At 37.6% G+C, this 24,732-nt stretch overlaps 1 protein-coding gene across 4 annotated transcripts in view; it reads left to right on the forward strand.

The window, feature by feature from the left end:
• Positions 1–24,732, forward strand: part of MDFIC (MyoD family inhibitor domain containing) — a 110,621-nt gene that overhangs the window by 42,908 nt on the left and 42,981 nt on the right. For all 4 annotated transcript variants that reach the window (XM_060107929.1, XM_060107931.1, XM_060107928.1 and 1 more), the window contains exon 4: positions 22,686–22,958. In XM_060107929.1, the coding sequence (XP_059963912.1) occupies positions 22,686–22,958 (273 nt within the window). The remainder of the gene's footprint in view (positions 1–22,685; positions 22,959–24,732) is intronic.

A 24,732-nucleotide genomic window follows, 5' to 3' on the forward strand; every position in this document is an offset into this window, starting at 1 on the left:
GTGCTGAGCCCTCTTCTGCTTCAGGTCTTGTTCTGAGTTGTTAACCTGGCCTGAAACTCTGTTACTCCTCTTTGCAAGGCCCCTCCACCTCCAGATCTCTGTAGAAATGCCATTCCTAGCTCTCCAGACCAAAATAGTTTCCCTTGTTATTCTCTCTGGTAGCAGTACTTTTCCTTTATAGTACTTACCATCATTTTAAATTGCATATTCTATTTATTTTTATTTAATGTTTAAAGTCTTTTTTTCACCTCTATTTAGTCTCAGCACTCTGTCTGATACATAGTAGATGTTCAATAAATATTTGGCAAAAGCATGCATAACACATAAAGAAAACATAATTTCATAGATAATGAATACTTCCACCCACTCTTTTATCTTCAAGTGCTAAGATAACAATCTTAGTTTTTTTCTACTGGCTCCAGTTATTATTTGTGTGTTTTTGTCTACTATTGGAAAACAGAGCATCATTCTTTTGATTAAATTAATATGAGGTCAGTGGTGATGAATAAACTTGACATTCTCATTTTTCCAATTCTTTTGAATTACAAATAATATTTGGCCATTTAAATGTGTGGAATAGTTGTGGAGCTTTGGAGGATGAAGGTAATTGCTACGGGTTCCAAAAATCATCTGGGTTAAGAAGAAGAAGTCATTATATCAGGGAGGTATGGGAGAAGGCAATTGTGCTTATGTTTCCCTTGTTTACTTTTCTAGGTATACAGTATGTACTTATTAAGATTTTATTTAAATGGCTGAAATTGGGAGCTGTAAAATGAGCATTATTTTTTCCTCATGTCATTCCTTCATTTTTTCTAAGTGACCACTGTTCAAAGTGCTGGAGCAGATATTCTGAAGAGATGGGCACTTCAGCACTTAATAAATGCTCATTGAATGACTATAAAAGTGCATGAATGACATGTTTCTTGCTACAGAGGAGCCTGCAGTCTGGTCGAGAGGGCAGACCTTTAAACAAATTTTGCTCTAGGGGTAGAGAGGAAGGAGATTTGGGGTCAGCATGTGATGCAGTGCTAACAAATGAAACTTGAGGGATGTCTCCTGGAGGGTTTCTGGGAATGGTATTTTTATATTCTTAAAAGGGACAGTTGGAAAGAGCTCCCTTTTTTTTTCAAGGACTGTCATCATCTCTGGATATGGTGCCTGGACCGGTGTCAGGGAGTCTTGTAACTATGAAGGGAACAGTCAGATGGGAAAGCTGACATGCCAAGGATGGCGGTGAAAATATATCGATAGAACCTGTGCAATTAATAATACTAGAGCTACCGTGTTTGGATTTCTTTGTATGCAAGATAATGTGTATCCGTAAGCTCTGTGAGGGCAAGGTCTTTGTACATTTTGTTCACTGTAAATCCCTTATGCCTAGAACAAAGACTGGGACTAGAGTATATACTCAACAAATATTTTATAATAACCTATTTAATTTATCAATAGTATGCAGCCAAAGGTACCTTGATGGATTTTGTATGTTGTAATGGCAAAATTAGAGAAAGAAATGTTTGTATAAATGGTCTCAATCATATTCATCTTTAAATGCAGTTAATGAGTTTGTTCCTCTGTGTTTAGTCATTTCCTGGTGCTTATGTTTGGGAAACATTTTATTCTCACAGAGGCTAAAATTGTCTTGATACAGTGGTGAGGACAAGAATCTAAAATTCACATTCCTCCAATCAGTCTCCAAAAATTTAAAGCAGCCCTGTAAGGAGGTGCGGGGAGAGCTTTTATCTCAGGAGGAGACAAGATAATGAGAAAATACTGTTATTTTCACTTATTCACTTGCATATTGAAACCTTTCCAATATGTTTAAGTTTATAATATGTTCACATATAAGAAAGAATTTTAAATTCATATATGTGAATCTACCTCTACAGGTTTAGAAAACTGTATTGCACCATTATTCTGAATATTGTTGTTAGTTAGTTTCTGGGATAAGCAGCTTATTTATTACTTCCTTATGGAGGAAACTCACAGCATCTCCTGTTAGGGTTGGACATGACAGTTAGGACCATCCCAGTCTTAGTGTCAATTCTGAAAACTTTGCTTGGAGACCCATTTTCAAATTATGTCAGAGACAGCATCATCGATAATGAGAACTGCTATTAAAAGTTAAGTACAAAGGTTTCCTTGTCTTGGGCCATATGTTAAAAGAATTTGTTGAAGAGTGAAAAGCCATACTAATAACAAATACTCACCAATGAACTTTGATGGTTATGTGCTCTATTAAAGCTCTGAGGGGGCTTCCCGGGGGCTTCCCGGGGGCTTCCCGGGGGCTTCCCTGGTGGCGCAGTGGTTGGGAGTCCACCTGCCGATGCAGGGGACGTGGGTTCGTGCCCCGATCCGGGAGGATACCGCGTGCCGCGGAGCGGCTGGGCCCGTGAGACATGGCCGCTGAGCCTGCGCGTCCGGAGCCTGTGCTCCGCAACGGGAGAGGCCACAACAGTGAGAGGCCCACGTACCGGGGGGCGGGGGGGAAGCTCTGAGGAATTCATAGTGACATAATTTACTTTTTTTTCTGATTCACTTGTATAAGCTATTGGAAATAAATGGACTTTTTAAACGTTCAGTTAGCAATTCATAGTTTCCTCTCCCTAATTTCATATCTCCTAACTGGAACTTCATTTGCATTGCCACTCCTGTAATCTCAAGGAGATACCAGTTTTCCTTGTACATTAAGTTGGATTTACTTTTATTACAGGGAGGGGGAAAAACTTTTAGCTCTATAATTTGGTACTGACTTTTCTTAGGCTGTTTTCAAAAAGGTCACTTAACTAGTATTTTTGATGCATTTCCCTACACACAGTTTGATATCTCTAACTGAATCTTTAATTCCCTTGTTATAACAGAGTTTCTTGAATCCTTGCTGTAGCTTCACCATCCTTATATTATGCTTTTACAGCAATTCCCTAGACTCATGAAGGTGAAGGATGAAGTTTATAATGGTATTGAATACCAAACTGTTGCTTGATTTATTCAGGAAGGTTGTTATATACTGGCATCAAGTGACAGCTTAAAAGCTAGTATAATTTATCATCATCAGTTAATTTTCACTGGGTGTCCACTGGGTGCTGAACATTGTACAAGGCTTTTTGTCAGCAGGTATGTGCCTGATAAGGTTGATGGAACTCTGAGAAGACGGAATCTTGCCCTTAAGGCACTTGCTGTATAATCAAAGGCAAGTCAACAAATGCCTAGAGTTGTCAAGCTCTGTGTACAAAACCTATGTAACAGAAAATATTAGGGTTCTTGTCAGCAAATGGAGGTCCCACTCTCATTAATACCTATACAGCCACCAGAAGAAAGGGGGCATTGGGTGGACCAAGAATAGGTGTCTACTATGGTCTGTTTGACTGGCACACATTTCTGTGTGTGTCTACACATATATATATATATTTTCCCTACATATCATTTCAAAATACTCCTATGTAATGAGACCCAGTTATCTTTTGAACAAACATTATGTACTCTGCCTCTGCCTAATGAGAGGCAAATCAAAGTTACATCCCGATGATATATCTAGAGCTAGTGTCATATGGCTATTCCACAGATCTCTGGGTGATCTTTTTTTTTTTTTTTTTTTTTTTTTTTTTTGCTGTACGTGGGCCTCTCACTGCTGTGGCCTCTCCCGTTGCGGAGCACAGGCTCCGGACACACAGGCCCCGCGGCCATGGCTCGCGGGCCCAGCTGCTCCGCGGCATGTGGGATCCTCCGGGATCGGGGCACGAACCCGTGTCCCCTGCATCGGCAGGCGGACTCTCAACCACTGCGCCACCAGGGAGGCCCTGGGTGATCTTTATTCCTCTGGAATGACCCAGAAATCTGATCTCAATCAAATTTGGATGTAGTGACTCATCATCTTGGAAATTATGGCTTAAAACGGATCTGATTGTATAAGGGTGAAGGAAGTACAGGATAGCTGCCGTGTAAACTCAGTTACAGTACTGGTCTAAGGAGTATCCATATTCCCCTGATTCAGGATAGTCCAGAAGATGCTGTGGTCAGGGACTATCATCTAAGCATCTCTATTCAGTTTCTTCCCTAACCTTGGGTTTTGTGGCCAGTGGATGGATTACCGAGGATTACCCGAGGATTATCTGCTAAGATGTTTTCCCTTTTTGGGTTACCTTCATGGCCATCTCTGAGAAGGGCTTTGGGGAGAATTCCCTTGCAGGGGGCCTTAGCAGTTTCTTTCTTGTTGATAATAAGAACTTAGATTCAGGGATTGCCTTAGGGTGGAACAAGTCACAGGTCTTTATTTGCTAGGCTAGGGTTTTGTTTTGTTTTTTTTTCTAGCAATATAAATTCTTTAACATCTTTGTTAGGTGCTGATCAATATCCTTTTTTTGGAGGTAGTGGTGGCATACTTCATTTTCTGGTAACTGGCTCAAAAGTTGTGTGTCAAATAATGATCTTTGACTCTGGTCCCTTGCCTTGCCACTTTTGTTTCAGAGTTCAGGGATCCCTCTGTCTCCTTTAGTCTTGATCTAATGGCTTCCTGTCACTAGCTCTACTTATGTGGGTGGTGAAGCTTGACCCAGGCTGTATGCTTCTCCAGGCTCCTTCCCCAGGCTGTACCCCTTGTGAATGAGTTACATGAACTACTTAGTGAGTAGGAAAGGCACTTGAGAGAGCCTGGAGTTTCAGGCTTCCGCAGATCTTGCACCTCCTTAATATCCCCTTATTCCATTTTCCAACACTTCACATTTACCCAGTCAGCACACTGCATTCAGACTGTAATAAATAATTTGGCTGCTGAAATTCAGGTAACATCTGAACTTTAGTGGTCCAACATTACTGGCTACCAGGGCTATTTCTTACGGGTTTATATCTGTGAGTTGCACAAAGGCAAGTGGGGGCCAAAATCTAGCTCTTGCTCTACTCACCAAGGTTTGCGTTCAGGCAAGGAAGGCTTTTTGAAATTTGTCTCTACAGAGGGCAGTGCCTTTTTCGGTTTGCAGAGTAGCAAATTTATTTGTGTGATGCTGTCTTTGGCTGTGTTGCTTGAAGGTAAAAAAAAGCTTTCTTTAATAAAACTGTCCGCATTTTCTAGTCAGCTTTTATGTTGGCCAGTTAGAATGGAGTTTGTTGTTTTATTGTAGCAGCTACTGAAAGCCATGAGAAATCCAGTATACCAATATACGGGTAGATTTCTGCAAAGTCCCCTAACGCTCCAGCCTTCCTGTGTGTCTCAAGGGCTGATGACTGCTTGTTTTAACTAGCTACTTTGCTACTGTTTCATACTGACAGCTTATTTTCCAGCTAGGATGGAGTGATCCTCATTTTTCCCAAACTTGTCTTTACTTAGTTTCCCATTTTAATAACCTACTCCTGATGCAGGTTTTTATATTATATCACAGTCCTTCATTTCAAGGTTTTTGACTTGTACCTTGCCTTACCAGAGAGCCTTATCATATAGAGAAGGGCTGAAGGCACCCAAAGGCAGGCTGGGTTGAGGACCTACATCAGAAAGCAGTCTGCACCTATCCAAGTGTGTCAATGTGTATATTAGGTTAAAACCTAAGAGTGCTGCATGCTTCTTAACAGGATGTCTTCTTACATGCTTTGTGGTCCTTGAAAGCTGTAATCAGCGTGTAAAGACTCTGGGTGAATTCTGAAGTTTCAAGTGTTTGGGATTTTCAGTATTTGCTTTTTCAGTTGCCAACTACCCTAATTTTACTGTAGTTTACGGCACTTAATGTTTGTAAATGGTGACTTGGTTAAGCATTTCTGATGTGTTATTTAAAAAGGTAATAGTTGAATATGTTCTATCCCATTGTGATAGATGATCAGGTTCTTTTAAAGTGATTACTTCTAAAAACAAATAATAATAGTTTAAAAAATCTTTTTCTATAAATCTCATGGTGAAACACTAGCAAGGTCACAGAAATGTTTAACTAATGGTCTGAAAATTGAAGTAAGGTGTAGCTACTTAATACTTCCTGACTTGCTATTGTTTTGAGAATTCTGAGGAAAACTTCTATTTGTTGAAACATAACACAGTAACAGTAGGACTTTTCAAACTTCTGCGTGCCCACTATTGATCTTAAAAACAACAATAACAACAAAGGAATGCCTCTTTATACCTAAAAAAAGTATATGTGATATATATATATATATATATATATATATATATATATATTTGTCCTGAATATGCCCATTATTACCTATTAGAAAACTCAGGAGTCATTCTTCAAAAGAACATGAAGGCACTACATTCCTTTTAAAGTTACCACATTAAAAAATATTTCAGTATGTAAAATAGGTTTTTGGAAGATTGTGTCTTTGTGCTATTTTTATTAATATATTTTCAGTCATACAAAAAACACCATATAAGCTATTGATTTTCTGCAAAACATAAGCACATATACATTTATTTAGATATTTATTATACAATTATAAATAATTGTGCAGAGGTCACTTTATCAGTTGAATCAAATGAGAGAAATACCTATTGAGTCAGTGAACAAAGGAGACCACAGCAACCAGAGGTCTCATCTTCACTACGGGATTAGATGGGAGGATGATATGCTCTTTTTTTTTTTTCTTAGAATGATTTTATTTTTTAATTTTAATTTTTTACATCTTTATTGGAGTATAACTGCTTTACAATGGTATGTTAGTTTCTGCTTTATAACAAAGTGAATCAGTTATACATATACATATGTTCCCATATCTCTTCCCTCTTGCGTCTCCCTCCCACCCTCCCTATCCCACCCCTCTAGGTGGTCACAAAGCACCCAGCTGATCTCCCTGTGCCATGCAGTTGCTTCCCACTAGCTATCTGTTTTACATTTCGTAGTGTATACGTGTCCATGCCACTGTCTCACTTTGTCACATCTTACCCTTCCCCCTCCCCATATCCTCAAGTCCATTCTCTAGTAGGTCTGTGTCTTTATTCCTGTCTTATCCCTAGGTTTTTTTTTTTTTTTTTGCGGTACGCGGGCCCCTCACTGCCGTGGCATCTCCCGTTATGGAGCACAGGCTCCGGACGTGCAGGCTCAGTGGCCATGGCTCACGGGCCCAACTGCTCCGCGGCATGTGGGATCCTCCCAGACTGGGGCACGAACCCGTGTCCCCTGCATCGGCAGGCGGACTATCAACCACTGCGCCACCAGGGAAGCCCCATCCCTAGGTTCTTCATGACATTTTTTTTTCTTAAATTCCATATATATGTGTTAGCATACGGTATTTGTCTTTCTCTTTCCGACTTACTTCACTCTGTATGACAGACTCTAGGTCCATCCACCTCATTACAAATAGCTCAATTTCATTTCTTTTTAAGGCTGAGTAATATTCCATTGTATATATGTGCCACATCTTCCTTATCCATTCACCTGATGATGGACACTTAGGTTGTTTCCATGTCCTGGCTATTGTGAATAGAGCTGCAATGAACATTGTGGTACGTGACTCTTTTTGAATTATGGTTTTCTCAGGGTATATGCCCAGTAGTGGGATTGCTGAGTCATATGGTATTTCTATTTGTAGTTTTTTAAGGAACCTCCATACCGTTCTCCATAGTGGCTGTACCAATTCACATTCCCACCAGCAGTGCAAGAGTGTTCCCTTTTTTCCACACCCTCTCCAGCATTTATTGTTTCTAGATTTTTTGATGATGGCCATTCTGACTGGTGTGAGATGATATCTCATTGTAGTTTTGATTTGCATTTCTCTAATGATTAATGATGTTGAGCATTCTTTCATATGTTTGTTGGCAGTCTGTATATCTTCTTTGGAGAAATGTCTATTTAGGTCTTCTGCCCATTTTTGGATTGGGTTGTTTGTTTTTTTGTTATTGAGCTGCATGAGCTGCTTGTAAATTTTGGAGATTAATCCTTTGTCACTTGCTTCATTTGCAAATATTTTCTGCCATTCTGAGGGTTGTCTTTTGGTCTTGTTTATGGTTTCCTTTGCTGTGTAAAAGCTTTGAAGTTTCATTAGATCCCATTTGTTTATTTTTGTTTTTATTTCCATTTCTCTAGGAGGTGGGTACAAAAGGATCTTGCTGTGATGTATGTCATAGAGTGTTCTGCCTATGTTTTCCTCTAAGAGTTTTATAGTGTCTGACCTTACATTTAGGTCTTTAATCCATTTTGAGTTTATTTTTGTGTATGGTGTTAAGGAGTGATCTAATCTCATACTTTTACATGTACCTGTCCAGTTTTCCCAGCTCCACTTATTGAAGAAGCTGTCTTTTCTCCACTGTATATTCTTGCCTTCTTTATCAAAGATAAGGTGATCATATATGCGTGGGTTTATCTCTGGGCTTCTTGTAGACAGCAATCCATAATGAAAGCTGCTAACTTAAACTGAAAATATTCTATTTTCGAGTACATGGGTGGTGAGCTCCTATTATCCAGATAAGTTAACTAGAAACTGATATTCAATAGCTGGTGTAAAGTAAGGCCAAATTTGTCATCCATTTGAGGATAAAAAGAAGCATGAGAGAAAAGCTCCACTTGGAGGGGATATAATAAAATTTGTGTTATTCATCGATGTACTGTCTGGGGACTTTTCAGTAATACATGCAAATATTAAAAGAAAGTGTAGCTCACTTTCTTTAATGATCTTTATTGTTGCATTTATTCTTCTGTTTGTATATTTATTTGAAGCCTGTTTATTTACAAGAAGGTTTGGGGTTGATTTATAGGGAGGAAAAAGAGCACCTGGCAACAGAGAATAAAAAATAAAAGGCAAGTAATAAATCAGAATGAAATGATGGGGGAGTGGATTAAGTAGGGGAAAGTGAAGAGGGAGAAATCAATGGGGTAGAACTGGGAAGATAAACCTCCCCAGGCCCATGAAGATGTATCATTTTGCCAGTGAAGGTCCTACTGCCCAGGGAGATGCAATACCTTTCTCAAGCTCACAGAACCAGGAAATACTGACTCCAGAATTCAAACCCTAGCGGGTCTTGTTTGTCAAAGACTGCATGCATCCCACCATCTGTTGTTGGCAATATCTTGTTGAAGAAGACACTTGTGTACCAATTGCTCCTGATATAAAGGAGACCGACAGGTCCTAGCTTGCCTGGGACTGTCCTGTTTTTAAAACCACTGTTCTACTTCTCAGCACCTCCCTCAGTCCTGAGCAAACTGTGGTGGATGGTCAGCCTGCTGACTTTCCTTCCAGCCACCGTAAAGGAAGAAATTTGACAGAGTTGTATCACTGTCCTTGAATGGCAGCTGAAGGCTGGGGTACTTTTCCTACAGAACTGCGTGATGCATGATTATCCCTCAGTGATAGTCGGATCCTGTGTTATAAACCTGAGCTGCTGCTTTCTAAGATCCACCAGAGGCTGTGGATTTGGCAGTGGTCTTTCCACTGCTACTAATATATTGTTTTGTTTCTTTCTTGCTAGGGAAGTGTGGTGTCTTTTGGGCCATTTGGGCTAGGGGCAATTTACCTATATTATATGTTGATATACTATATACATAGTTGTTCATAGGCTTTGATAGAAGATATGAATGTTTTAAAATAAATCCGAGCATTAGTTCCATGGCTAACTCAAAGTTTATTTCTTTTTTTTTTTAACATCTTTATCGGAGTATAATTGCTTTACAATGGTGTGTTAGTTTCTGCTTTATAACAAAGTGAATCAGCTATATGTATACATATATCTCCATATACCCTCCCTCTTGCGTCTCCCTCCTGCCCTCCCTATCCCACCCCTCTAGGTGGTCACAAAGCACCAGCTGATCTCCCTGTGCTACGTGGCTACTTCCCACTAGCTATCTATTTTACATTTGGTAGTGTATATATGTCCATGCCACTCTCTCACTTTGTCCCAGCTTACCCTTCCCACTCCCCGTGTCCTCAAGTCCATTCTCTACGTCTGCGTCTTTATTCCTGTCCTGCACCAGGTTCTTCAGAACCATTTTTGTTCTTTTTTATATTCCATATGTATGTGTTAGCATACATTATTTGTTTTTCTCTTTCTGACTTACTTCACTCTGCATGACAGACTCTAGGTGCATCCGCCTCACTACAAATAACTCAATTTCCATTCTGCTTATGGTGTAATATTCCATTGTATGTATGTGCCACATCTTCTTTATCCATTCATCTGTCGATGGACACTTAGGTTGCTTCCATGTCCTGGCTATTGTAAATAGAGCTGCAATGAACATTGTGGTACATGACTTTTTGAATTATGGTTTTCTCAGGGTATATGCCCAGTAGTGGGATTTCTGGGTCTTATGGTAGTTCTATTTTTAGTTTTTTAAGGACCTCCATAATGTTCTCCATAGTGACTGTATCAATTTACATTCCCACCAACAGTGCAAGAGGGTGCCCTTTTCTCCACACTCTCTCCAGCATTTATTGTTGGTGGATTTTTTGATGATGGCCATTCTGACTGGTGTCAGGTGATACCTCACTGTAGTTGAGTGATTAGTGATGTTGAGCATTCTTTCATGTGTTTGTTGGCAATCTGTATATCTTCTTTGGAGAAATGTCTATTTAGGCCTTCTGCCCATTTTTGGATTGGGTTGTTTGTTTTTTTGATATTGACCTGCATGAGCTGCTTGTAAATTTTGGAGATTAATTCTTTGTCAGTTGCTTCATTTGCAAATACTTTCTCCCATTCTGAGGGTTGTCTTTCCATCCTGTTTATGTTTTCCTTTGCTGTCCAAAAGCTTTTAAGTTTCATTAGATCCCATTTGTTTATTTTTGTTTTTATTTCCATTTCTCTAGGAGGTGGGTACAAAAGGATCTTGCTGTGATGTATGTCATAGAGTGTTCTGCCTATGTGTTCCTCGAAGAGTTTTATAGTGTCTGACCTTGCATTTAGGTCTTTAATCCATTTTGAGTTTATTTTTGTGTATGGTGTTAGGGAGTGTTCTAATTTCATCCTTTTACAAGTAGCTGTCCAGTTTTCCCAACACCACTTACTGAAGAGGTTGTCTTTTCTCCATTTTATATTCTTGCCTCCTTTATCAAAAATAAGGTGACCATATGTGTGTGGGTTTATCTCTGGGCTTTCTATTCTGTTCCATTGAACTATATTTCTTTTTTTTTTTCTTTTTTTTTAACATCTTTACTGGAGTATAATTGCTTTACAATGGTGTGTTAGTTTCTGCTTTATAACAAAGTGAATCAGTTATACATATACATATGTTCCCATATCTCTTCCCTCTTGCGTCTCTCTCCCTATACCACCCCTCTAGGTGGTCACAAAGCACTGAGCTGATCTCCCTGTGCTTTGTGGCTGCTTCCCACTAGCTATCTGTTTTACATTTGGTAGTGTATATATGTCCATGCCACTGTCTCACTTTGTCACATCTTACCCTTCCCCCTCCCCATATCCTCAAGTCCATTCTCTAGTAGGTCTGTGTCTTTATTCCCATCTTACCCCTAGGTTCTTCATGACATTTTTTTTCTTAGATTTCATAAATATGTGTTAGCATACGGTATTTGTCTTTCTCTTTCTGACTTACTTCACTCTGTATGACAGACTCTAGGTCCATCCACCTCACTACAAATAACTTAATTTCATTTCATTTTATGGCTGAGTAATATTCCATTGTATATATGTGCCACATCTTCTTTATCCATTCATCTCATGATGGACACTAGGTTGCTTCCATCTCCTGGCTATTGTAAATAGTGCTGCAATGAAAATTTTGGTAGATGACGCTTTTTGAATTATGGTTTTCTCAGGGTATATGCCCAGTAGTGGGATTGCTGGGTCATATTTCTGTTTTTGTGCCTGTACCATACTGTATTGATGACTGTAGCTTTGTATTATAGTGTGAAGTCCAGGAGCCTGTTTCCTCCAGCTCCGTTTTTCTTTCTCAAGATTGCTTTGGCTATTCGGGGTCTTTTGTGTTTCCATACAAATTATGCAATTTTTTGTTCTAGTTCTGTGAAAAATGCCAGTGGTAGTTTGATAGGGATTGCATTGAATCTGTAGAATGCTTTGGGTAGTAGAGTCATTTTCACAATGTTAATTCTTCCAATCCAAGAACATGGTATATCTCTCCATCTGTTGGTATCCTTTTTAATTTCTTTCATCAGTGTCTTATACTTATCTGCATACAGGTCTTTTGTCTCCTTAGATAGGTTTAATCCTAGGTATTTTATTCTTTTTGTTGCAACGGTAAATGGGAGTGTTTCCTTAATTTCTCTTTCAGATTTTTCATCATTAGTGTATAGAAATGCTAGAGATTTCTGTGCATTAATTTTGTATCCTGCTACTTTACCAAATTCATTGATTAGTTCTAGTGGTTTTCTGGTAGCATCTTTAGGATTCTCTATGTATAGTATCATGTCATCTGCAAACAGTGACAGCTTTACTTCTTCTTTTCTGCTTTGGATTCCTTTTATTTCTTTTTCTTCTCTGATTTCTGTGGCTAAAACTTCCAAAACTATGTTGAGTAATAGTGCTGAGAGTGGACAACCTTGTCTTGTTCCTGATCTTAGAGGAAATGGTTTCAGTTTTTCCCCATTGAGAACGATGTTGGCTGTGGGTTTGTCATATATGGCCTTTATTATGTTGAGGTAAGTTCCCTCCATGCCTACTTTCTGGAGGGTTTTTATCATATATAGGTGTTGAATTTCGTCAAAAGCTTTTCCTGCATCTATCGAGATGATCATATGGTTTTTCTCCTTCAGTTTGTAATATGCTGTATCATGTTGATTGATTTGCATATATTGAAGAATCCTTGCATTCCTGGGATAAACCCCACTTGCTCATGGTGTATGATCCTTTTAATGTGCTGTTGGAATCTGTTTGCTAGTATTTTGTTGAGGATTTTTGCATCTATGTTCATCAGTGATATTGACCTATAGTTTTCTTTCTTTGTGACATCTTTGTCTGGTTTTGGTATCAGGGTGATGGTGGCCTCTTGGAATGAGTTTGGGAGTGTTCCTTGCTGCTGTATTTTGGAAGAGTCTGAGAAGGATAGGTGTTAGCTCTTCTCTAAATATTTTATAGAATTTGCCTGTGAATCTATCTGGTCCTGGGCTTTCGTTTGTTGGAAGATCTTTAATCACAGTTTCAATTTCAGTGCTTATGATTGGTCTGTTCATATTTTCTACTTCTTCCTGTTTCAGTCTTGGAATGTTGTGCTTTCCTAAGAATTTGTTCATTTCTTCCAGATTGTGCATTGTATTGGCATATAGTTGCTTGTAGTAATCTCTCATGATCCTTTGTATTTCTGCAGTGTCAGTTGTTACTTCTCCTTTTTCATTTCTAATTCTGTTGATTTTAGTGTTTTCCCTTTTTTTCTTGATTAGTGTGGCTAATGGTTTATCAATTTTGTTTATCTTCTCAAAGAACCAGCTTTTAGTTTTATTGATCTTTGCTATTATTTCCTTTATTTCCTTTTCATTTGTTTCTGATCTGATCTTTATTATTTCTTTCCTTCTGATAACTTTGGGTTTTTTGTTCTTCTTTCTCTAATTGCTTTATGTGTAAGGTTAGGTTGTTTATTTGAGATGTTTTTTGTTTCTTGAGGTAGGCTTGTATTGATATAAACGTCCCTCTTAGAACTGCTTTTGCTGCATCCCATAGGTTTTGCGTCATTGGGTTTTCATTGTCATTTGTTTCTAGGTGTTTTTTGATTTCCTCTGTGATTTCTTCAGTGATCTCTTGGTTATTTAGTAGTGTATTGTTTAGCCTCCATGTGTTTGTAGTTTTTTACAGACTTTTTCCGGTAATTAATATCTAGTCTCATAGCATTGTGGTTGGAAAAGATACTTTCTACTATTTCAATTTTCTTAAATTTACCAAGGCTTGATTTGTGATCCAAGATATGATCTACCCTGGAGAATGTTCCATGAACACTTGATAAGAAAGTGTATTCTGTTGGTTTTGGATAGAATGTCCTATAAGTATCAATTAAGTCCATCTTGTTTAATGTGTCATTTAAAGCTTGTGTTTCCTTATTTATTTTCATTTTTGATGATCTTTGCATTGGTGAAAGTGGAGTGTTAATGTTCCCTACTATGATTGTGTTACTGTCAGTTTCTCCTTTTATGGCTGTTAGCATTTGCCTTATGTATTGAGGTGCTCCTATGTTTATGTTGGGTGCATAAATATTTACAATTGTTATATCTTCTTCTTGGATTGATCCATTGATCATTATGTAGTGTCCTTCTTTATCTCTTGTAATAGTTTTTATTTTAAAGTCTGTTTTGTCTGATATGAGAATTCCTACTCCAGCTTTTTTTGATTTCCATTTGCATGGAATATCTTTTTCTATCCCCTCACTTTCAGTCTGTATGTGTCCCTAGGTCTGAAATGTGTCTTTTGTAGACAGCATACATATGGGTCTTGTTTTTGTATCCATTCAGCCAGTCTGTGTCTTTTGTTTGGATCATTCAATCCATTTATATTTAAGGTAATTATCGATATGTATGTTCCTATTACCATTTTCTTAATTGTTTTGGGTTTGTTATTGTAGGTCTTTTCCTTCTCTTGTGTTTCCTGCCTAGAGAAGTTCCTTTAGCATTTGTTGTAAAGCTGGTTTTGTGGTGCTGAATTCTCTTAGCTTTTGCTTGTCTGTAAAGGTTTTAATTTCTCCATTGAACCTGAATCAGATCCTTGCTGGGTAGACTAATCTTGGTTGTAGATTTTTCCCTTTCATCACTTTAAATATGTCCTGCTAATCCCTTCTGGCTTGCAGTTTCTGCTAAAAGATCAGCTGTTAACCTTCTGGGGATTCCCTTGCATGTTATTTGTTGTTTTTCCCTTGCTGCTTTTAATATGTTTTATTTGTATTTATCTTTTGATAATTTGATTAATATGTGTCTTGGCGTGTTCTCCTTGGATTTATCCTGTATGGGACTCTCTGTACTCCCTGGACTTGATTTACTATTTCCTTTCCCATATTAGGGAAGTTTTCAACTATAATCTCTTCAAATATTTTCTCAGTCTCTTTCTTTTTCTCTTCTTCTTCTTGAGCCCCTATAATTGGAATGTTGGTGTGTTCAGTGTTGTCCTAGAGGTCTCTGAGACTCTCCTCAATTCTTTTCATTTTCTTTTCTTTATTCTGCTCTGCTATAGTTACTTCCACTCTTTTATCTTCTGGGTCACTTATCCATTTTTCTGCCTCAGTTATTCTTCTATTGATTCCTTGTAGAGAATTTTTAATTTCATTCATTATGTTTTTCATCGTTTGTTTGCTCTTTTCTTCTAGGTCCTTGTTAAACGTTTCTTGTATTTTCTCCATTCTATTTCCAAGATTTTGGATCATCTTTACTATCATTACTCTGAATTCTGTTTCAAGTAGTCTGCCTATTTCCTCCTCATTTGTTAGGTCTGGTGGGTTTTAACCTTGCTCCTTCATCTGCTGTGTGTTTCTCTGTCTTCTCATTTTGCTTAACTTACTTTGTTTGGGGTCTCCTTTTCAAAGGCTACAGGTTCGTAGTTCCTGTTGTTTTTGGTGTCTGCCTGCAGTGGCTAAGGTTGGTTCAGTGGGTTCTGTTGCCTTCCTGATGGAGGGGACTGGTGCCTGTGTTCTGGTGGATTAGGTTGGATCATGTCTTTCTCATGGGCAGGACCACTTCCGGAGGTATGTTTTTGGTGTCTGTGACCTTATTATCATTTTAGGCAGCCTCTCTGCTAATGGGTGGGGCTGTGTTCCTGTCTTGCTAGTTGTTTGGCATAGGATGTCCAGCACTGTAGCTTGCTCATCGTTGAGTGTAGCTGGGTCTTAGCATTGAGGTGGAGATCTCTGGGAGAGCTTTCATCATTTGATATTACATGGATCTAGGAGGTCTCTGGTGGACCAGTGTCCTAAACTCGGCTCTCCCACCTCAGAGGCACAGGCCTGACACCCGGCCAGAGCACCAAGACCCTGCCAGCCACACAGCACAGAAGAAAAGAGAGAAAAAAAGAAAGAAAGAAAAATAAAATAAAGTTATTAAAAAGTAATAAATTAAAAAGAAACAAAGAAAGAAGAAAGCAACCAAACCAAAAAACAAATCCACCAATGATAACAAGTGCTAAAAACTATACAAAAAAGAGAACAAACAAAAAAAAAAACAGACAGACAGAACCCAAGACAAATGGTAAAAGCAAAGCTATACAGACAAAATCACACAAAGAAGCATACACATACACACTACAAAAAGAGAAAAAGGAAAAAATATATCTCTTTTGGGAAGTCTGAGGTCTTCTGCCAGCGTTCAGTAGGTGTTCTGTAGGAGTTGTTCCACATGTAGATGTATTTGTGATGTATTTGTGGGGAGGAAAGTGATCTCCACATCTTACTCCTCTGCCATCTTGAAGGTCTCTTTTTCAAATTACAGGTGTAGGAGCAGGTTTTGTTGAGAGACAGCTGGAGAAGCAGGTTGGCATAGAGCAAGCCATCTTGCTGCTGCTTGAAGTCCAGCCCTCGGTTGCCACGGCCGTATGTCGGTCCTGTGAACCTGGAAGGGAGGACAAACGAGGTGTCCCCGTGGCCGGGACAGGCTCTCAGTGTAGGTGATGGGAAGGACCCAAGTGAGGAGCTGAGGTAGCTATGGCTGCTCCCACTGCAGATGCCGCCAATTCCCCTGGGCCGGAGGTGTCAGAGAGGCCGTGTCCTCAGGATTGTGGCGCCCAGAGCACAGCGCTCACCTCAAGGTTTATTTCTTATGTAACAGTATGAGATGAGCGTTCCAGGTCACTGAGAGGCTCTCTTCCCTGCTGCCATGCAGATTCCTTCTGTTCGGTTACTCCAACATCCCTTAAGATATTTCCCTCAGCTGTGGTCAAAGCTGGGTTGCCCAAGTGCCCAAGAAAAATAGTATAGGGAGGACACAGCCAAGTCTTAAGGCCCCAGCCTAGAAGTGGCAAGAATAATTTCTTAGTCCTTCAGAGCGAACATGGACACGTGGCTGAACTGAACTGCAAGGGAGGCTGGGAAATGGGTTAGCCCCATGCTCAGGACAATGGGGAGGATGGATCTGGTGAACAGCTAGCAATCACCCTCTTCCAGGCTCTACTTAAAGATGTTTAAGTACTTCCTAAATGTTCTTTATGAAATGGAGAAAAGTGCTCAATTCTCCAAACTTCTAAAAGTTGTATTCTGTTGTTTTGGGAAGAAGTACATCTAAGCCCTGACTTCTGGTGATTTATTTTGCAATACTTAAAAAGGAATTACTGTTAAAAATGCTAACCACTGTGATAGCATCATAAGACAATCCCCTCCATCCTGTGAGCCCTCAGTCATGTAGTCAGAATTTAATTGGGATTCTCAAATGATCAAGGTTCTAAAAAAATTACAGTTCCAAAATATATCTCAATATGTTAGTACACACATTAAATAAAATGAAGATGGAAAATCATAAGGCCCTTGGAGGGGAACTAAGGACACAGAAATAGAAAATGCCAGGAGCTTCCAGAGTGTGTGTTAGGATGCTGGGTCCACCCAGGGTCTGCACACTGAGAAAGGCTTGCATCAAGCTGATACCTGGTTGTCTAATAGCACATTTATTTTAGTTGATTTTAGCCTAAATTTACATGATAACAATAAAGTAGTATAGTTTTTTCATATTAGTGCATATTGAAGTAAGAAACTTTTAAAGCTATTATTGTATGTAGATACATATTTTATGTATATATATTAAAACACTATTTTGTTATAGATATGTATAAATAAAGTCTATGTGTGTGTGTGTGTGTGTGTGTGTGTCTGTCTGTCTGTCTGTCTGTCTGTCTCATAGTGACTGTGGAGTAGCATAGTACTTTGTACCCAATAAAAGCTTTTTAACTATCCCTAGGAAGAGTAAATTCGGTTTACACCAAGTCAATTTCCCCTGTCCATATTCTGTTCTCCATATTCTATTTTGTTCATTTTGTTACTGACAATTTTAAATCATAAGCATTTAATTTAGACTTTTTTTTTGTATGTGTACAACAACCATTTAAACTGACTAAATGGCATGAGAATTCTTTTGTAATTTTATTAAATCTGACTTGTGTAAAGAGACCAGCGACTGAAGATGATTTGCACATTCTAATAGATTATACACTATAGCAGAATGTTGCTTTATATTGCTACTCCAGCAGCTGCAGTTTCAAGTATAGTTATTAATAGCTCCAATATCACCCAGTTTTTTAAAAAAAAATTTTATCAAAAGAAGTTCATGCTATTGACTCATTACTCCCATATTTATTATTATTGAAAATCACTAGATCTAATTCTATTGGTTTCCTTCCTGATTGAAAACATTTGAACCTAGAAAGCACAGTATTTCTTAAGACATTTGTAACTATTCATCATGGATATTAAAATTACAATCATGGTGCATTGTGTGAACAATGATTTAAATAAAAAAATTCTTTACACATATGGTAAGCGGGTGACCAATGCTATCCAGGTTTGGAGATGCTGAATGTTCATATAACTGGTATTTGAAATTTTGATGTGTATTGCATTTGTTAGTGAATATCAAGAATACATTTTTTTGCTCATATAGAGTAAGTTTAAAATGGGATCTTTTGTAGAAGCACCCATCCTGTTTAGAATGATATAACAGATGCTGAATGTTCACATATCAAACAAAATGCCAGCCTTCTGTAGAAAAGAGGTGTCAAAAAGTTTCTTTGTACCTTTAACGCATGTGATTATGTAGTACAAAATGCAGAGTTTGTAAAATTTCTTGAATATACAGGCAAAAAAATGAATAATTCAAAACAACTCATAAGTTCTACATTCTATTGTCCCTTTATAACGCAGGCAGAAGATAGCAGTGCACTCCCAATAGAGCTGAATTTGCACAAGTTACACCTCTGAAAATGCCAGATGGTCTATGGTCTACTTTTGAGAGCTGTCACATATGTAAAGATTTGAAAAAAGAAAGACAGCTGAATGAGAGCAGTGGATCATTAAAAGGAGAGTGAGGGTCCCTAGGCATCACTTGTGTTTTAAGAAGCATTGTGTCGTTCCCATATTAGTGTGCTTTTTTTTTTAAGCCATACACAACTTTTACACAATAAGGAAAAGAAATCTGTTTAAAGCCAAGTAGTTATGGTTTAATCAGTCAGATGTTTCTGTTCTTTATTCAAGAATAAAATCACATTCCTGATTTGGTTTTAGTTGTACTTTTACTGTAAGATTTAATTCACATCTATGAAAAATTATCAATGAAGTTAAATGTCTTTTAAGATAATTCATATATCTAGGGTTTATCCAGTTTTGATTTGACTCATATATTGCATGCATCTGACAAAATCATAATGTTAAGAAACTGGAGTGAAGAGATAATACTTGGTTACTTGACCCATAATACAAACTACACTAAAAATAATTAGGTGGCAGTGAAACAAAAATGAATGTACTATCATTTATCTGCCAACAGAAATAGATATCATTTTGAAGATTGAAATGTAGATAAATCATTAAGGATATGTTTGAATATCACTCCAGCCATACCCAGTAATTTGCAAAAAGTCAATTTTGATAGTAGGAAAAGGTCAGACCTGTCGGTTTTAGAATTTGGTGACAAGACCTGATGTCTTTTGCCACCTTTATTTTTACTTATGGAGAATGTTTATTACATAATAATTTTAAATTGATCTTGGATTATGGAATATGACAGGGCCTTTTTGATTGATAAGTCTCCCCAGCATTGGTCAGTAACATTTCAACTTAACCCAGCTCTCAGATTGCTTGAATTATTCTTTGCAGAGAAGAAGTGGCCCAAAACATTCCATTCATTTGGTGCGATTATTGGAAGGAGCTCTGAAAAGAACACCAAATTAGGTTTAACTGTCTTCTTTGGCATCCCGTTAAATACATATGCATAACTAGCTTTATGTTCAATAGCAGTCATTAGGATGTCATTCTAGTTGATACAAGAAGTTACAGGAGCAGCAAATTAATCTCTGGATCAAATGATTGCACACCCATAAGAAATAGATCTCCGGCACAAGCCTTGATTGTTGATTTCAGTTTTGAGAAGGGCATATATAGCTAGTAAACAGAGAAGTAGCCTTCTTTTTTTCTTTTCACCAGAAGTTAGGAGAAAAACAGAACATTTTGATAAATTTTATAGCTGTTACTTTGTGTTATTCCCAAATAATAAATGTTTAGAAAACTATTCTCCTTATCACTAAAAAACTGAATAACTCTAAGAGGAGTTCATATATTAGTTTTATAAATTGGGTATTATTGTTAATAGACTTGGTATGAAAGGATGCTTTCATTAAGCAGAAAAAAAACAAACTTTTTTTCTTAGAATATGCACATTCATGAGTAAAATATTCTGGTATGTTAAGATGTTTTTCCTTAAGAGACATAGGATATGTGAACAAGAATGGAAGTAAACAATGTGTGCTAAAGAGTCACTCAAATGCAAGCTGTCTTGTTTGTCAAAAATATATACCAAGTCTTAGGTAGTCCCCAGATGACAGGTAATTAGTCCATTTTAGACTTATCAGTGCCATGTATAACTGTTAGTTTTGCATGCAATACTTTTTCTAAGTCAAAGACCTCTTACTATTCAGATTTAATTTACATTTCCTAACTGTTCAAAGACTAATACAGCAGCTTCAGATTTTAAAATTTCAGGAAATTATATAATAGTAAAATTTCACACCGAACGGTTTTTGTTGTTGCTGTTGTTTTGATGAAATGCTATGATTGGTAACTCTGCTTAGGAGCTACACAAGCAAGGTAAATGTTTATTTTAAGAACCTCATTACTTAACCAATGTAAACAGATAACATTTTGGGTTGAGATCAGGGCTCTTAACTGCAAAAACCAGAATCCATTTTAGCTAATTTATAGAAAATAAATGTATTAGTAGCAATAGATTCTCCCAAGAGTTACACAGCCAAGGATCATGACCATCCATTCAATGGGGCTTCCCTAATGAAAACCCCACTAATGCTGCACCCTAGGCCCACTGGTCTGCTAGGAAGTGGACACCAGACACTGCACCCACTGCCAAGACCAACAAATGCCTTCTTTGCTGTCTGTGCGAGAGGCTCCACGACCCAGGTGTGGCTGCCATCTTGCATTGGTACTTCTGAACCTTCTGCACTTCTGCATACTTCTCCTTGGTAGAATGTAAGTCAATTATGTGCCCTCTAATTCAAGAGGAATGTAGGGAAGAGATAGAGGATGTTATCAAAAGCTATGAGGGTATTCAGAACTGCTGGGCAGACAGATGATCACTAGTCACCCGCTTGTTTTGTGATTTGTTGTCCAAAGAATCAAAGTAGTTTGCCCTTTTTAGTGTTATGCTAATAAAATGTTCTTTTATAATTTTCTTTTAAGCTCTTCATATATAGACATTTAATACATCTGAAATTTCTTTGTATGAGAGATACATGCATTTGCATGTGCATACATATACATTTTGGGGACTTTCTCTGCTGTTCCATTGGTTTATGTCTATGCCTGGGCCACCACCATACTGTCTTAGTTACTGTAGTTTTAAAATAAGACTTTATATCTGGTAAGTCAAGTCCCACATTTGTCTTTTTCGTCCTTAAAATTTCCTTAGTGATTCTGTACTCTTACTTATAAATTTTGGGATCAGCGCATCAAGTTCCACAAATAAGCCTTTTGGAAATTTTATGGGAATTACATTAAATAAATTGGGGAGAATTAACATATTATCAGAATTAACATATTTATACTCTCTCAATTTATTAGGGTTTTCTTTTATGTCTTTCAGTAATAATTTGTAATTTTTGCCACAAAATCTCTGCCACCTTTTTTCTAGCTTAATTCCTAGATACTTATAGGGTTTTTTGTTTGTTGGCTTGTTTTTCTTTTTTTGTTGCTATGAAGAGTTCAATTTTTCTTGCATATTTGCTAGTTGCTTACTGTTGGCTTGTAGAATTTGGTTGATTTGAATATGGTTCATCGTGTATAAGTCTTGCTAAATTCTTAGTTTTTCAGAATGTATAGTCTCAGATTTCCCCTGGAATATTCAATTATGTACCCATCTCAGAAATTTTGTTTCTTCCTTTCCAGGACTCACCCCTGTTTTTTTTCTTTTTGGTGTTTATTGTTTTTGCCAGTGTAATGTTGCATAAGAGGGTGAAGGTGGGCATTCTTTTCTTGGTCCTGACCAAACAGGAGCACTTCTCCAGTGTTGACTTTTAATTTTGATAGATGCGTTTTGCCAGATTAAGGAAGTTCTTTTCTATTCCTATCTTTCCATAAATGGTTTATTTTAAAATCAAATTAAAGAATATGGAAAAGGTTTTCTTCTTCAGAATTTAAAGTGGAATTAAAAAGAAAAACAACTATCTCGTTCTCTTATCCAGCTTTGATACCTGACCTCATTGTTCCTTGCCTCTTATCTCAAAAGGTAATTGAGCAGTTTATCATTTTCAGGGATATTGCTATAATACTGCTTGTCTATGGCACCTAAAAAAGGACCTGGGACTTAGAAAACAATCCACATTAGCTGTTGAATGAGTTTTGAATTAACGGTTTTCAGATTTGCAACTTAAATTTTTTTAAGAAAAAAAATACCTTTTTTTCTCCTCTTTTTATATCCCTTGTGGAAAGTCACCCTGATGACCTCCTTCCCATTTTCCCTTTTAGTAATTATGCTTTCTCTATGTTCATGTTTATTCATGGTTTCCTTTTGTTTTTTTCCCCTTTTCACTTTTAGGATCATGGGTAAAATCCAAGAAAGTCTGTTACTGAGTCTATTTTGATTATTTTCAAATATTCATTTTTTTAACTGGATAATCTTTGCCTGTTTTTTTCACTTAGCCCAACCTCAGCGCTTGCCTCAGCTTCAAACTGCAGCACAGGAAAGTGAGGAGGAAATAAGCAAGATAAAGAACGGCCACCCAAGTCTGAGCAATGGAAATGGAATCCACCACGGGGCCAAACATGTATCTGCAGAGAATCGAAGACTTTCAGCACCTGTTTCTCAAAAAATGCATAGAAAAATTCAATCCAGCTTGTCTGTAAACAGTGACATCAGTAAGAAGAGTAAAGTAAATGCTGTCTTTTCTCAAAAGACAGGCTCTTCACCTGAAGGTAAGTGTGAAATATATGCATATTTTACTTGACCAGATGTAAAATCATATTCACGAAGAATTATTTGATCAAGCAAACATAAATGAAGAATCTTGCTTATCCTCCAAGCAGGAATTTTGGTAAAATGCAGCTTCCCCAAAGGAAAGCACAGGCCGGGAACGGAAGCGTTGGCAGCTGACATCCTGCTTTTAGATTGTCTTCTAGAGTGAATAGTCATTACTTTAAATATGACTGCTATACTTCTTTTTTTAATACCACCTTTAAAAATACAAATACAACGTTTTGGTGGCATATGAATGTATGTATTTTTTTCATCCCTGATTCAATATGTTATGCTGTGGTTCGGAGATACCCACTTGTATTTTTGTCTTGCAAATCAGTTTTTAAATATGCAAAACTAAAGCAAAGATTTGGTAATTTTCATGCTTTTGCCAGGGAGTGGGCTAGGTGATCTCTGTTGCTTGATGCACCAGTATCTTCCAGCTACCAGTGCTGCCCTGGACAGCTCCCCTCCCCCAGCCCTGCCTCATTCCAAGCTCACTGTGGTCTGGCCTTTAGCTCCTTCCCTAGGGGCACTACGCTGCGTTCTCTGACCTCTCAGGAATTAGTGATTACCTTGTTAATTAAATACTATGAAGCTGGAAAAAGCTTTTCTTTATTATGACACAAACCCATCTGGTGATGTTGGGTTTATAACCTACAGATTCCTTTTATAAAAATGGCGGTGGTGTTAGGTCAAAAAAAGAATAGCTTTCCCTCAAGTTTAAGGTCCCAGATTTCCCCCAGCATATATGCATGTTCCTCTCCTCTACCACTTTCCTCCTTTCAGCAGTTCGTGGGCATCAAAAACTCAAATCTTCTTTAAAAAATATATATATGTATTTTTTCTGGTTCAGGTATTGTGTTTGTGTGTGTGTATATATATACATTCATATAGATAAAATATAAAATATTTTTCTTGTTCCCCTTACCTTTCTATTTTAATTATCATGAAATCTTAAAGAAGGGAAATTCGGAGGATGCTTCTGTGAAGTTGGCCATGCTTATTCATAGAGAGAGAAATTGAGTTGTAAATAGGAAATTGTATTGAGAGTTACCAGTAATGAGTGGGAAAAAGGATATTACATTTTGGCTACAGGTGTCTCAAACTCAACTGAGGTAAAGTGTTAGGTTGATCAAATGATATGATAATAAATGGTCTACATAGTTCCAGGTCAGTGACACTACTTTCCAAACTAATTAGATTGAAAGGGACATGATTGACACTTTAAAATGAGTTTGACATGTAAGCTGCATGGTCATCTCTGAAGCATAGGTAGGCTGTTAACTAAACTGGCTCTCCAAGGAGTTGGGAAGGCAATGCAATTTTTGATAGAGAATCTTTGCTTCTAAGTGATTGGGTGAAATACTTGAATGCAATTGAAATCTTCTTGTTTTATACATTTGACTTTTCTTATTGTGCCCCTAACCTCTAATTTTCCATTTGATAGTTACTGATTTTAAATAATGGTAACATTTGCATATCCAACTTGAAATAGCTTATGGAATTTTTATAAAATTTGTTATTATTCACTTATTTTTAATACCATGTCTGAATTGGTTTCTAATGGAAGAATGCAGCTTTGTAAGTAACATATGAAGGAAGAGGAAAACCAGTAGTTATATAAATGAAGTAATATAAATGAAATATAATTCTACTCTCCCTCTCTCTCCTCTTCCTTGCTTTTTCTCTACTATCCTCCTCTTCCCCACACATACTTAGGGCTGACTTCAA

Source organism: Mesoplodon densirostris, chromosome 9 (assembly GCF_025265405.1).
Source record: "Mesoplodon densirostris isolate mMesDen1 chromosome 9, mMesDen1 primary haplotype, whole genome shotgun sequence".
Lineage (NCBI taxonomy): Eukaryota > Metazoa > Chordata > Mammalia > Artiodactyla > Ziphiidae > Mesoplodon > Mesoplodon densirostris.